The sequence below is a fragment of the Peromyscus californicus genome, unplaced genomic scaffold (assembly GCF_007827085.1).
Source record: "Peromyscus californicus insignis strain IS unplaced genomic scaffold, ASM782708v3 Scaffold_16__1_contigs__length_79575227, whole genome shotgun sequence".
Classification (NCBI taxonomy): domain Eukaryota; kingdom Metazoa; phylum Chordata; class Mammalia; order Rodentia; family Cricetidae; genus Peromyscus; species Peromyscus californicus.
In genome coordinates, this window is record NW_026294458.1 from 42,248,076 (window position 1) to 42,263,099 (window position 15,024).

Here is a 15,024-nt window from a genome sequence, read left to right on the forward strand (position 1 = left end):
TTCTCCTAGGGTGGTACTACAGGCTTTTCATCAACTTTGTGCTACGGAGGCATATCTTCTTCTTTGTACTGCAGACCTATTTCCCAGCCATGTTGATGGTGATGCTTTCATGGGTTTCATTCTGGATTGACCGGAGAGCTGTTCCTGCAAGAGTATCCCTGGGTAAATAAAGTTTTTCCATTTGTTGTAAAATTATAATATAGAAGGATGGGCAAGGAGGCAAATAAAAGAGGATGCTGCAGGGAGAAGTAAAAATAGTGGTAGATTAGTTAGGCTGGGGCTGTGTGTTCAGGTGAGAGTGTTTATCTTTATCTGGCTCCAAGGACGAGCTGTAATTGGACTCTTTCTTTGGCAACTGAGCATTTGAGGGTGAAGGTGTTGCTGACTGACCAGCAGGTGAGTGATGGATAGTTAGAAAGGAGAGTGGGGTTATGAAGAAATAAATGAGCTCACTTAAAAAAAAATTTCTTTGCCACTAAAGAAACCCCCATCCCTTACCCAAGTTTATTTGGCTTTGTAAGACAAATGTTCTACAGCAGAGAAGGAAGAACCCTTAAAGTAATTCACACTGCACTTTTGGTGTCTCAATAAATCCTGGGGCAGAGCATGCTTAATTTGAGAACATGAGTGCTGATGAGAAATTAGAACTTAACTCAATGAGATTCAATAGCAGTAGGATTTCAGGGGAAACACAAAGCCTGACCCATTAAGTCACCGTGCGAGGATGATTACATAATCCATCCAGCGTGTTAGATGCTACTGTTACACACCCTGATTTATGGGAACCATTTCAAAACCACTTGGTGGTCATTGAGTCCTTGCAAAGTGGGATGTGCCAAGCCAAGCACTTGGAAGCCATGTTACTTAATGAGGACCCAGGAGTTAATGCCACTTGCCTTCTTTTCTAGTTTAGGACAATTTCTGTTTTCCCCCAATTTTGTGTTTTTTAACCTGTCAAGCTCTATCTTGAGAGAAGATTTCAGTAAGTGCTTCACAATATTGTAACTATAATAAAATTCACCGTAGAAAGGATCGTTTTTGAAGTTAATGTTCACAAATTTTATGCATACTTCAAAAGATCATTTGAAGGCATAAATTATTAATGTTAATAATTTGTTCACCTCTTTCCCCTATAAAAGCCACAGTATGCAAGCACTTTAGACTTGAATATCTTCAAGGAAAAATATGATCTGAATGAGAAATTAAATTATTTTGACTATGCCTTCATATCAGAACATCTGTGTCCTGACAAGATGGGCAAGCATAGACCCAAACCAGAGTCTGAGGGCACATGCCAGCCCTCGAGAGAGTCTGAGAAAGGCATTCAGTCTAAATGCATATTAGCATGACTTCTAATCGTATCTCTCAAGGTGACTGCTATGCATTTATACGGTGATAATGGCAGCTCTGAAAGCTGGTAGACTAAAGTGAAGTATGAATGCAGAGATTCTATGATCAGAGCCTCTCTGAAATCCCGCCTCGTATCTGGATTTATCCCTGAGAGACAGGAAAATGTTGTGTATTTATGTACATTAGCATCCAAATCAGAGCAACCCCTCTCCCACTTTCACTGCAACCAATAGCAGCTTTCCCGTGGCATTGCTGGGTTCCCGGGCTTTTGCTTCCTACCACCCTCAAGTCCAGTCTTTGTCTTCTTGCCTTTCTAAATGCAGTGTTGCGCAGTTCCTGCAAGGCACGGTGTGCTATTTCAAAACATGGTTGTAATGTGTATGGACCAAATTAGGTAATTCACATTTCCACCTCCTCCTCATAAGTTTGTGTTTGGTGCCTTTGAGCTCCTAGTTATTCATAAACTATATGGTAAGCTAGTATAAACTACAGTCCCTACTGAGCTAGAGAACACTAGAACCCACTTTGCTTGTGTCTGGGTACTCACTACTAGCATCTCTCTATCTCCTCCTCTCCTTACCCTTTCCACCCTCTTATAATTAGTGTTATACATTGTCATAACTTTTAAAATAACTTCTGCATGGAGGGAATATGCCAAACTTGTCCCTCTGTTCTGACTTACTTCATTTAACATAGTGTCCTCCACGTCCACCCACTTGCTACAATGGGCTCTCACTTTCATGACTTAATAGTCTTTCATTCTGTATGTGGGAAATTTTCATCCATGTAGCTACTTTTTTCGTTTTATTAGCATTTGTTAATTGCCCAAGCAAATGGGATTTCATTGTGACATTTTCATTGCGTATATAGTATATTTTGATCATCCTTAATCCCTTATTGGCCACATCCTACTCCTGCTCCCAGTTTCCCTTCCTCTGCCTCCAAACTCTGCTTCTCCTGTTATTATCTCTGTTGTTGTCATTTTCCTATAATTGTTATTGTTACACATATACACACATAGATACATAAATGCAACCTCTTGAGGACATTTAGTGTTGCTCATGTGTTTTTAGGGCTGACACTTGATACTGGATAATCACTTAGGGAACTCATCCCTATGGAGGACCAATTCTTCTTCTCTCAGCAGTTGCTGACTACCTGTAGTTTTTCACCTAAGGGTGGGCTCCTAGGAGATTTCCCCCATGCATGTTGGCAAGTCAAGTGGTGTTGTCATTGTTCTCACTTGGGTAGCCATACTGTTCAGATTTTGTAGGTGTAAATTCCCTGTCTTATATAGAAAACACAGTCCTCCAGCAGATATCCAATTTTTTTGGCTCTTAGAATTTTTCTGTCCCCCTTTCCAAGATGTTTCCTGGGCCTTAGGGGTAAGGGCTGTATTTTAGATATATCAGTTGGGGTGGCACCCATGGTCAGTTCTCTTAATTTTGACCAATTGTGGCTTACTGTAATAGCTTCCATTAGCTGCAAAAAGAAGCTTCAACCAGTATAATTTCTAACTAAATTCTAATACTTACCCTTATAACTACAGAAAAATATAGCTATCATCCATGCATCTATTGATATATGTACATAGGCTGAGCATTGTAGATATCAGCTATTTTGAACAATGAAGTAATTAATATGGGTGTGCAGTTATCTCATAGACATGCTGATATTGTTTCTGTCTGACATATATCCAGAAGTGGGGTAGCTGGATCATATGGTAAATATATTTTTAGTCTCTTAAGGAACTTCAATACCATTGTTCATAAACTTGGTGTGTGTGTGTGTGTGTGTGTGTGTGTGTGTGTGTGTGTGTGTGTGTATACCTTTGTTGGCCATTGTAATTGGGGTAAGATGATCACTAATTGTAGTTGGACTTGCATTTCCAATATGTACAAAGAATTTGAACTTGGTTTTTTTTTTTTTGCAACTTGCTGGAAATTTAAATTTCTTCTTTGGGGGAGAGATGTTTGAGAAAGTTTCTGTGTGTAAGCCTGGCTGTCCTGAAATTCACTTTGTAGACCAGGCTGGCTTCAAACTCAGAGATCCACCTGCCTCTGCCTCCCAAATAGTGGGATTAAAGGCATGTATTACCACCATTCAGCAATGAATTTCTTCTTTTGAAAAGCATATACTCATATTCCTTGCTCATTAATAATTGGATTGCTTATTTTGTTGTTAGGTTTTGAATGTATACTTTATACTTTGGATATAATTTTTTTGTCAAACTAATGGGGTAGTTAGAAAAATATTTTCCCATTATGTAGGTGGTCTGGTCATTGTGTTTGTTTCTTTTGCCATGCAGAACATCTTAATTTGATTTAGCCACTTTGGTCTAAATTTGCTCTTATTTACTGTGCCTCAGGAGTGTCATCCAAAAATTCATCACCTGTACCAATGTTTTCAAGTGTTTCCCTATATTTTCTTCTAGTAGTTCAGAGTTCCAGATGTTATATTCAGACAAGTGGTCTTATTGATTTCTTCAGACTGTTGCAATAAATTTTCACTGAAAATAATGACAAGTATGATCTTATTAAATAGCTCAGGAAGTGATTTTTTTTTTGTTTTTAGAGACAGGGTTTCTCTGTGAAGTTAGTCACAATGTGGAAGCTAGAACTGCCTGTTAGATGAAAATCCACTGGTCTATTTTGTACTGTGAACGGGTCTTTCACCCATGGGTTTAGTTACTTGAAAAGCACAAGCTTACTGAGTAACCTCCAGATCTCCCAAAGATTTCTACAATTGATTGTATAACCTCAGAAAAAGAACAATTGATATTACCATTAATTTTTCATAAAAATTGAGAGGTTCACAATGATATGTATAAGTTTGGTGGCATTCTAGCGTGGGCTTGAAAGTGTGGGTCACATGGTTAACAATGAACAGCATTGTTCTTTCACTTGATGTGGTACGGTGATTAGCCCAAGTTTAAGAAATCACTGCCAAATCCTCAAATTGGAGTGATTGATTTGCCTTGTTCATTTGAATAGAAGTGGTGTTTCATTGAAAAGGAGGATAGGAAGTGGTAGAGACCTTACTATAACATGTGCAAAGCTCTGTGTTTGATCAACAGTACCACAAATAATAAATGAACTGATCAAGAAATTGCCTAGTTCTCCTCTTGATTCCTGTAACTGAGGGTTTCCCTCAAAATAGCCTTTGTACTTTGGTTTATAAAAACACCATGTAAACTTCACATTCCATCATATAAAATGGCTCAAATGAGTGCACACATGCAAGAGAAATTTATGTAGCTACCACAGAGATGACCGAAACCTCTAATAACAACCACTGGACACTGGTACCCCTATGGGTGGAAATTGCTGCTTCTGGCCACTGAGTGGTGCTGCCATATCCAATCCATATCTCTCCCTTATATGCTTCTTATTGTCATTGTGCCTATAGGCATAGGAAAAATGTTCTTACTCACATGAAGGCCAATGAAGACCATGCCCTCCCTCAGGAGAACTGTTTATAGCACATCCACTGAAGGGGTGAAGAAAGTCAGACATCCACCAAGTGGATGACTGCCTGCCTACTGCTGTCATTGTGGTTAATGAACTGCTGCTCTACCATGCCCGTCAATGAAACACGAACATGAAGAATTCTCCCCAGACAGCCCTTAATTCACACACGCATGTGATTAAAAGTTAATATGGTGAAACTGTGAGGGCTCAGGGGGCTGAGACAAATGGCCTGACTAAATATTTTCTCATAATACTTTTCTAACTATGCATACTGATATCAGTAGGTGGGAATGTAATTTTCTAATGTAATATAAGACCTTTCCTTGAATAAATGGTCAGTTCATGTGATTCAAAACCCCTTTACTGGGATGTTAACTTTAATGGATCTGCAAGGAAAACCATTTGTCAAGATTAATGTATTTCCAAGGGATGGCTCAAGACATAATAAGTGTGTTTAATGTGGCTCTAATAGTCCCAACTTCCACTTGTATTGCTCTAAGAATTTATGTCAGTTATCTTACCGTTTACTCCCCCTATCCAACCATTCTTCCTCCCCACTCTCTCATTAATTTTATCATTATTATTATTGCTGATTTTATGCAATGAAAATCTGGACTGCTGGTTATTTAAATAAAGAGTGGTAAATTAGTTGGGCTAGGCATCCTTTTAAAGAAAATGATTGATAGTTAATTCTTCCCTGGCAAATATAGATACTGTGGTTCATTTTTATTAATCCAAATAGTCAATGATTCCAGAGTATATTCATAACTCATGCACACTTGTAACTTTTCTAAACCATTATTTTATCCACTAAATCCAAACTGCTGTCTATTGAAAAACATTGATGTTCTATGCTCCATGTCTTATAAAATGAAGAGAAGACATTTAATTTATTTTGATCTACTGATGCTATGATGGAAGTTACTGTATAAGAATGTGAGCTCAGGATTTCCTCCATTCCTAGAAGGACATCTTTTTAAGATTTCTGGCCCACTGAAAGTACAAAGCACCCTCTTCGTGCCTTTTCACATATCCCCCCAGTACTTTGTAGCATCTTGTCTCAGAGATCTGCCACATATGGAAATTGATTTGCAATCTTATAAACAAAAGATATTTCCTTCCAGGTCCAAAATGAGTGGCAGTAGTTATACAACAAAAAACACCACAGGCTTAACACTGACAGGGAGATATCTGAATCCTGTTCCTGACAAACTGTGGGCCAATCACTCAGCTGTTCTCAGCATATATTTCATTTTTGTAATCTATGGCCAACATTTACCAAAGTGCCTGGTAGGTAAATATCTGATTGAGGCAAACAACTTTTTTTTCTTTTATAAGGAAAATGTTTAACTGAGGGAGCTCATTTACAATTTCAGAGGTTCAGTCCATTATCATCATGGCGTGCAGGCAGACATGGTACTGGCTACATCTTGATTAGAAGGCAGCAGGAAGTAGACTCAAAGCAAACAACTTTTGAGCTATAATCTTGATTTCAGATGTATGTGTTGCATTAATAAAAAATTCACAACTCCATGTTTATGTCACAAGTGTGTTTTGAAGCCAAAGCACAAAAACAACATATAGCTGCATGTAGACTGTTTGTTGTTATTGTTTTTATTTATTGGTTTATTATTTATTTATTGTTACTGTTGTTGCCTGGAGACCTGAGATTGAATGAGACAGTCCCTTTGCTTAAGAGCTAGAATAGAGAGTTTAGAAATTCAAGTCGGTGTCAAGATGAGATTCTAGATTTTTCCCATGATAACTGTCAAACTACCAAGCTGTAATGTGCTTTGTTATACAAACTAAAACTTCATTTGAAATTGAGTGGCTCTATAGAGTTGCCATTGTGTTTGACATAGGCCTTTCTGGGAGGAGCGCCTCACATAGTCCTGGAGAAAGGATAGAAGCGTCTTGGCAAAAGTGTCTCTCAGGCAAGAGTAAATCACAGTGCTCTTCCTGCTGTTGGGGACTCCATGGTTCATCAAGGATTTCATTTGTACTTCCCTGGTGCAAAGTTAACAAATGAAACCACCCCAGCCAGTGTGCATTTCAGACACTTACAACATTGTACCTTCTCTCCAGACAGTAGTCTAGCAATATTCTTCTGAGAGATTGGGGTAGAAATCGAATAGCTCCCATGGGTAGTGTCTTAGTAAAATCTGAGTCACTTCTTCCTCCATTTGTCTCCCAGCACTCAGATCTCTTCCTCTGTATTGCTCATGTAAGAGAACAAATAAAGAAAAGACAGAAGGAAAAGAAGAAAAGGAAGGGGGAGGCTTCTAGATTCTAGAAAAGGAGAAGGAAGAGAAGAGAACAATGATGGAGGGGAGGAGAGAAAGAAGGAGTAATGATCGACATTTACCAGCTGCTCAGAAACAGCCTCCAACAGCAGCACACATGCACTCTAAGTTTCAGTTGAACTGTCATTTCATTTATGGAAGTTCAAAGGAAGTAATGGTGGCTTTTTTTTTTTTTTAGCATTCTTGATGAAAGAAAAATATGGAGAATAGTAGTCCCAATAGTACTTAAGGTCAACTGAGAAAAAATGAACTCCCTTTGATTGGAAGTTGCTCACTGAAGGACAGGCTCTAAACATGTTGGGTTTTGTGTGTTTCGGTGAAAGGAAAGGACTCTGTGGGAAACAGTGGTGGAAAGAAAAATCCAATGAGAACCTTTAGGTGTGTGTCTAAAGCTATCATGCAGAGGTTCACGCCAGCTCTGGGACACCAGATTGATTGTGTTTTCAAGGGACATGTGTTGATGATCCCGTCATGGAATGACTGTGTCACTGAGTCTGTCTCCCCCTCTCCTTGAACTGCAGGAATCACCACGGTGCTCACCATGTCCACGATCGTCACTGGGGTGAGCGCCTCCATGCCCCAAGTGTCCTATGTCAAAGCAGTGGACGTGTACATGTGGGTCAGTTCCCTCTTTGTGTTTCTGTCAGTCATTGAGTATGCAGCAGTGAATTACCTCACCACAGTGGAGGAGTGGAAGCAGCTCAACCGGAGAGGAAAGGTACAGCTTTGCCTTGAGTGTCAACTCTTTTCAAAATGTGGCTGGCTTGGTTTCTTTTCCTGTTGCTGTGATAAAATACCCTAATGAAAACAACTTCAAGGAAAGAGGACTTATTTGGGCTCACAGTGCAAGGGCATTGACCATCATGGTGGGAATGTCGAGGCAGCGGGGGCTTGAAGCAGCTGGCCATATTGCATCCACCAGCCAGAAGCAGAGAACGATGCAAGCTAATGCCCCTTTCTTCCCTTATATCAATGGTCCTCGACCTGTGGGGCGTGACCCATGGGCCCGAACAACCTTTTCACAGGGATAACCTAAGGCCATTAGAAAACACAGATATTTACATTAAGATTCATAACAGTAGCAAAATTACAGTTATGAAGTAGCAATGAAAATAATTTTATGATTGGAGTCACCACAGCATGAAGAACTGTATTAAAGGATCACAGAATTAGGAAGGTTGAGAACCACTGGCTTATATAATATGGGGTCCTAGCCAGGGAATGGTACCACCCACAGTGGGAGGGGCTTCGCACCTCAAACAATACAATTAAGTTGATCACCTACTGACAGGCCCAGAGGCCCACCTATCAAGTGATTCTAGATTCTGTTAAAATGACAATTAGCAATAATCATCCCAGGGGCAAAGACTAACTTCTTTAGTAAACTTCTACTTACAGTTCTTAAAACTCTTGCATTAAATCCAAATGCCTTGATAAGGGACATGTGAGCAAGATTGTGACAGTGTAATGTGTAACCTTAATTTGCTCCATGCTGGCTGTTCTCTTCAGCATCCTCATTCACTCTCACCAGGGGCTTTTGTGCATGAAGAATTCTTCTCAGTGTGCATTGGTCCACTGACTCTGTCCCATTAAAAAAAGGGGTTGTTGTACAAACCACATGCTTTCTAATAGATGATGATGGTAGTGGTGGTGGTGATGGTGGTGGTGATGGTGATGGTAGCTAGAATGTATTGAGTGTTCATTTTATATTGGAATTATGCCAATGCCTAAAATATTTGATTTGATTTTCATAGTTGCCCTGAGAGGTCAATGTTTTCTCACCTTCATTTCACAGAGGTAAAGTAAGTGCCTCCAAGGTCACAGAGCTAAAGGGCAGTCAGGATCAGCTTTTGAGTCTATGACTCCAAAGGCTCTGCTCTCAACCAATAATGATACGGCTTTTTTTCCTTGTCACTTAGAAAAGTGTTAAAACAAAAAGAGGGGTTCTCCTCCCCATAATATCTCAGCAATAGGGTATCTTCTGCACTCTTAAAGTGATCATCATTTTTTTGACATTGCTTAACAAATGTATTGGTTGCTTTTTTTGGTACTTTATTTCACCAAGGAATTGGGCATCAGTCTCCTGTACTTATGAAAACTTATATAAGATATTGCACCTCTGAATCCTAACTGATAAGATTCACCCATTTGTTTGCTAAAACTACATTCAAGAAGCAATCTCTCTGTGTGCACATACACATGATTTTAATGAAATATGTTCACACTGACTTTAGAGATAGTGTGTGTGTGTGTATGTGTGTGTGTGTGTGTGTGTATGAATGTTTTGCCTGCATGTATGTTGTGTACCACATGTGTACAGTGTCCACAGAGGCCAGCAGAGGGCATATAATCCCTTGGAAATGGAGTTACAGATTCTATAGAACCTGCCATGTGAGTACTGGAAACCCAACCCAGGTCCTCTACGAGAGCAGTAAGTGCTTTTCATTGCTAAGCTACCTCTCCAGCCCCAAGGTTTGCAGATTGTCATATGAGCATTTGTGCATACTCAGAACATTGTTTGATATTTTATTTTTTTCTAATGAGAGCATTTCTCACTTTCACATGATTTTTAATATCATCTTCCACTGAGACTTCACATCAGGTCCCCTGTTTAAGTTGTGCAGAAACAATCTTCTCTGACTTATAAATGGAGAAGCAGAATCTTGAGGAAATAGAATGACTTGACAGATGATACACAGAAAAACTGATTTCCAATTCAGGCCTCTGAGGATAATGTCAATCTTTCACTTTATGGCCTTCGATTCAAAGCCCTACAGGGACGGAATATTTTATTCTACATGCTCATCTTTCTTTTGTTGACTATTTGAGGCTTTGCCATACACACACGCATCCTGGGGTGCATGCAGGTGTGAGCACATCATGAGCTTTCAGTTGCATGTGGCACTAGAGGGCATTAGCTGTGTTCTTGCGTAGCCTAACTTGGCAGGATGGAGGTAAAACCTCAGCTTCTATATAGATCTCTGACATGATGTTGAAGCCACTGGTCCTTACCAACACTGGGATAGGAATGGTTTGCACAATATGTGTCATGAAAGACAAATGGGGGAGATTGTGTACAGAGGGAAAGATGTTTTCCTTTGTTTTAACGTGGTGAGTAGTTAATCCAAGGACCAGACGCTGCAGTAGACTGAGATCACTCATCTCTTTCTTTGATTCTGAAGTATGCCTTCCTGCTCTTACCTGCCTCACAATGTACTTATTCATACCACCTGAAAGTTTTTATTATTAGTTAAGTTTGTTCTTTAACAAGTTTCCACATGGACATTATACACACTGACTGCTTTTACCAGGGCTTCTCCTGTTCTGAAATTCATGCTGATTCATTTTAGTTTTTTATTATTAGTAAGGAATTTTCTATTCATTTTACATACCAACCACAGATTCCCCTCTCCTCCCTCCTTCCTCCTTCCTCCTCCCACCCTCCAGCCTTCCCCTCCAACCCATTCCCCATTCCCACCTCCTCCAAGGCAAGATCTCTCATGGGGAGTCAGCAGAGCCTGGTACATTCAGTTGAGGCGGGTCCAAGCCCCTCTCAGTTTAACCAAGGCTGTCTATATGAGGCTGTCTGTTGGAGCTTGGTGGGCTCAGTAGTGGATCCTCAACTCAAGACAATTACTCTCCCTCTTCCAGAATCTATCAATAACCAGTAGTTAATCTGTAATGCGTAGGTCTCCATGAGCTCTTCCTTCATCCAGACTAGTGATTGACGGGGCAGTTTGTTGTGTGGCCAGTGAAGGTACCCACAGTTCATCTGTGTTCATGATTTTGTAGTACAGAATCTAGAGGGTGGCATTTATCAGCCATTCACCACATCTCCCCATTCTTCTATACCTTCTGTTCCCTCTTACACAGTGTTTCCTGACCTTTATAGGAGGTAGTGTGAATGTCTTGTCCAGGGATGAGCCTTTACTCATCACTTATTCTTGGCATCTTGAGGAGCCATTAAGTCTACAGTCACTGCAAGGAGAGACTTGTCTGATTGGGGTGAAGTGTAGCTTTTTCCTATGTGTGTAAACATGGATATTTAAAAGGCGGTTTGATGCTGTGTTAATTTAATTAAACAGTAGTAGTAAGTTTCCTTTCTTGAGCCTATTACTTCCCCAGGTTATTAACAAGGAAAATAGTACCATACATGGGCCTTAAATCCAAACAGAAGTTGATTTGTTAACTCCAACAGCCATGCCGCTATTGGAGGTGTGTATTGGTGTGTCTATCTTTCCTATCAGGCTGGTTTTGTGATTTGCAGGACTTGCAGTTGGTTAAAACATTTGAACCTCTTCTCCCCCGCTAGCCCGAATAGCACACTCCAGGACTTGGAAAGGTAACTAGCAGGCAGGAGGTTTACAGCTCAGTTTGAACTTACTTTCACTATTTGTGTGGTGTGTTCAACAATAGGATCTTATACCCTAGTTGTTGTGAACAACCAAGAGGGTTGACAATAACTTGTATAGTTTGAGGGCCTTTGGGGGGCCTCCCTGAACAATTCCTATGAAAGTATCCCATGTCTCAAACTGGGAATTTGTTTAGTTAACCCACAGCTTCTAAGGAGGAGAATTATCTGGCTATGCAAGGTAACTCCCTTCATCTCTCTTTTCTATTTTTAATTTGGGTTACAAGGAGTAGACTTCCATATGCTTTTTCACACACACACACACACACACACACACACACACACACACACACACACACACACACATCTCAGCCACCCACTAAAGACCAGGAACTGAGATCACAGGTAATAATTTTTAAAACTGTCCTTAGTATTGAACTTAGCCCAGAAAGGAAAAGGGAAGTTACTTTGTATTATCTGTCATCAGAGAACTCAGTCTGTAACAGTCAGATCTGTGGTCTAGAGACAAAAAGTAAAGACCATTTCTAAATCTGTTCTTGTCACACAGCTCACTTACAAACCTGGGAAAATAGTAGCTTGTTGGTAAATTGTGGACTATAAGCTTTGATCAATGACCTGGGTAATTCTAGATTGTCAATATGGAGAAAGAAAATAATACTCCTGTTCCTTAAAGATTAGTCTTCTTAAACATGCTGATAGCATTTATTCAGATAAAAAGTAGACAGCAGGTGAGATGGCCCAGTGGTTATTCTGGATAGGAAAAAAAACCACTGACAATATTGTAGCTATTATATACTTAAATTTTTGGTTGAACATTATAAGACTTTCAGTCTTAACTTCAATGCATCTTTATTTTGTCCATATTTAATTTATTACAGAGATTTCCTGTCATTAAAACAAAAACAAGTAATGTAATTCAAATGTATGGGTCTCCAGTGGTTTAGTTAACTGACTGCATAGAAGCCTCTGTGTCTTTTCAATTCAGTAAAATATCGTAGTTTTAAATTGCAATGAACCAAATACACATTTTGATAGAGTTGACTCTGCATCCTCCAATTTAAATTCTGAATAATTTTGTCTAGAGTAGCCTTTCCATATTTGCTCATTTTTCAACTCCCCCAAAGTTCAAGAAGGATTTTATTTTCTCCAAAAGCAATTACTAACAGCTGCTTCCTAGACACTGCTCCATGCTAGTGAGTGCCACTACCTCCCAAAGCAAAACTCAAAAGAAAAAAATCAGCACAGATTCAATCAGGCTAGAAATCATTGATAATTCTTCTTCAGAAAAATAAGCCAATTTCATTTTAGTTTATTGGACTTTGTTAGCATCACTTAGAAGTAGTTTTAGGCAAAAATGGGAAGGCCTGGACAGTTTTATTTTAAAAAGCAAATAAAACCCTTTCACTAACTCACCTCCAACTGGAGTCTAAGTAGACAGTTACTATTGTTCTGGTTTGAGACCAGAAACTAAAACAAAAGACATGGATCTATGTATTATTATGTTCTCGTAAAAGAGGAAAAGTAAGTTGGAAAGCTAATCCAAGGAGCCTATATTGATGCTGTGAAAAATCATATTAACCCTCAACTCACAAAGCCATGACAGACTGTTCATATTATCAGAACAAAGAGGAGTGCAAATATCTGGGGCAACTGTGTATCAGCTCAGGATAGTATTAGAAATTATTGACATTGTACTTGAATAACATTATGTGATGCCTAAATACCGCATGGAATTAAATATACACCTCCTTGCTACCTCAGAATTTGTAAGACGATGCTTCCCACTTATTATTAAATGATTCTTTTAGTTAGATGCCAGAAGCAAAATTAGAATTCTGTTTTTTAAATAATGGGCAAGACAAGCTTAATGTTCATGGAAACTATTTAATACCTGACTTGCATTTTCTGTAGTTCCTATCCATAACATCATTTTTTGTGACTCACTAAAGAAAAGTCTTTTTGACAGATTTCTGGAACGTACAATATTGATGCAGTTCAAGCCATGGCCTTCGATGGCTGCTACCATGACAGCGAGACTGATGTGGACCAGACTTCATTCTCTCTACACTCAGAAGAAGACTCCATGAGAGCAAAGTTCACAGGGAGCCCCTGTACAGATTTGTCTCGGATAAAGAGAAAGTCTATGGGAGGAAATGTTGGCAGAATCATCCTAGAAAACAACCATGCCATTGATACCTATTCTAGAATTGTATTTCCCATCGTTTATATAATATTTAATTTGTTTTACTGGGGTATATATGTATGAAGAGGACTTTTTTGCTTGCTGATTTTTTTTCTCTTTGCAGTACTTAGGATCTTGCATGTGCTAAATAAGTGCTCTACCATGCCCAGCCTGAAGAGGAATTTTTAATGTAAACTTCTATTGGAGTCAGATGGTGTTATTTACCTCCTGGATATGAGTTGGACAGTTAAACTGGGATAGAGCCAGTCATGTCTTTTGGCCTAAAGAGCATGTAAAAGCTGGTTGATTTACAGTTAGTGCAATGTTCAGAGTCCTGGGGGAAATTTGGCTCTATAAATAAAGTATCACAGGCATGTGTATCATGGAGGGAACTTTTCCATCAAGAGTAAATATTTTGTAACTATTTTATCCTGACCTTCTCTTTTCATGAAAATGATCTTTTTTAAAACTAGAGAATAAAGCTGGACTATGACATTTATTCAAGGAAAACTGATTTCTTGGTGTCTGCCAAGTGACAAGTGACATTGCCCTAAGGGAGAACGTCCATCTTCACGTGGTTCCATCCACACACAACTGAGAGTCCTGTAAACAGCTCCCTTCTTTTATCTCCAGTCACATTTTCTATATATTATACTTCGTATATGATTGAGTTTAAAATGGAAAAAAATATTTAAGCTTCACTCAGTCTTTTTTTGTAACATTATATTCACCTCCAGTCATCAGTAACAGTATTTAGTGTTTTGTAAATGGGGTATAGGTTTTATAACTTCATTTATGTTTTTATTAGTTACTTTTCTATAGCTGTGATGTAACATAATTGCTGTGGGATATTCTCTATGCTGTGAATGTGTTGCTCTGATTGGTTAATAAATAAAGTGCTGATTGGCCAGTAGCCAGGCAGGAAGTATAGGCGTGACAAGCAGAGAAGAAAATTCTGGGAACAGGAGGGCTGAGGCAGGAGACGCTGCCAGCTGCCACCATGAGTAGCAACATGTCAGATACCGGTAAGCCACGAGCCATGTGGCAAGGTATAGATTTATAGAAATGGGTTAATTTAAGATGTAAGAACTAGATAGCAAGAAGCCTGAGCCATTAGGCCAAACAATTTAAATAATATAAGCATCTGTGTGTTTATTTGGATCTGAGTGACTGCAGGCCCTGGGGCGGGACTGGAGATAACTCCAGCTACACATAATGACCAAAACAACTTTTAGGAGAAAGAGTGTATTTGCTCTTCCAGTTCCAGCGGGATAAGAGGCCATGATGGCAGAGAAGCATGACAGCTAGCAGCAGGCACAGTGATAGAAGGAGCCAGATGGGAGCTTA

General features: G+C 39.4%; 1 protein-coding gene across 1 annotated transcript in view; it reads left to right on the top strand.

The window, feature by feature from the left end:
• Positions 1-13,761, top strand: part of Gabrr3 (gamma-aminobutyric acid type A receptor subunit rho3) — a 47,696-nt gene extending 33,935 nt beyond the window's left edge. Inside the window, exons 7-9 of the mRNA XM_052739812.1 lie at positions 10-162; positions 7,645-7,841; positions 13,462-13,761. Of these exons, the coding sequence (XP_052595772.1) occupies positions 10-162; positions 7,645-7,841; positions 13,462-13,761 (650 nt within the window). The remainder of the gene's footprint in view (positions 1-9; positions 163-7,644; positions 7,842-13,461) is intronic.
• Positions 13,762-15,024: the final 1,263 nt, after the last annotated feature.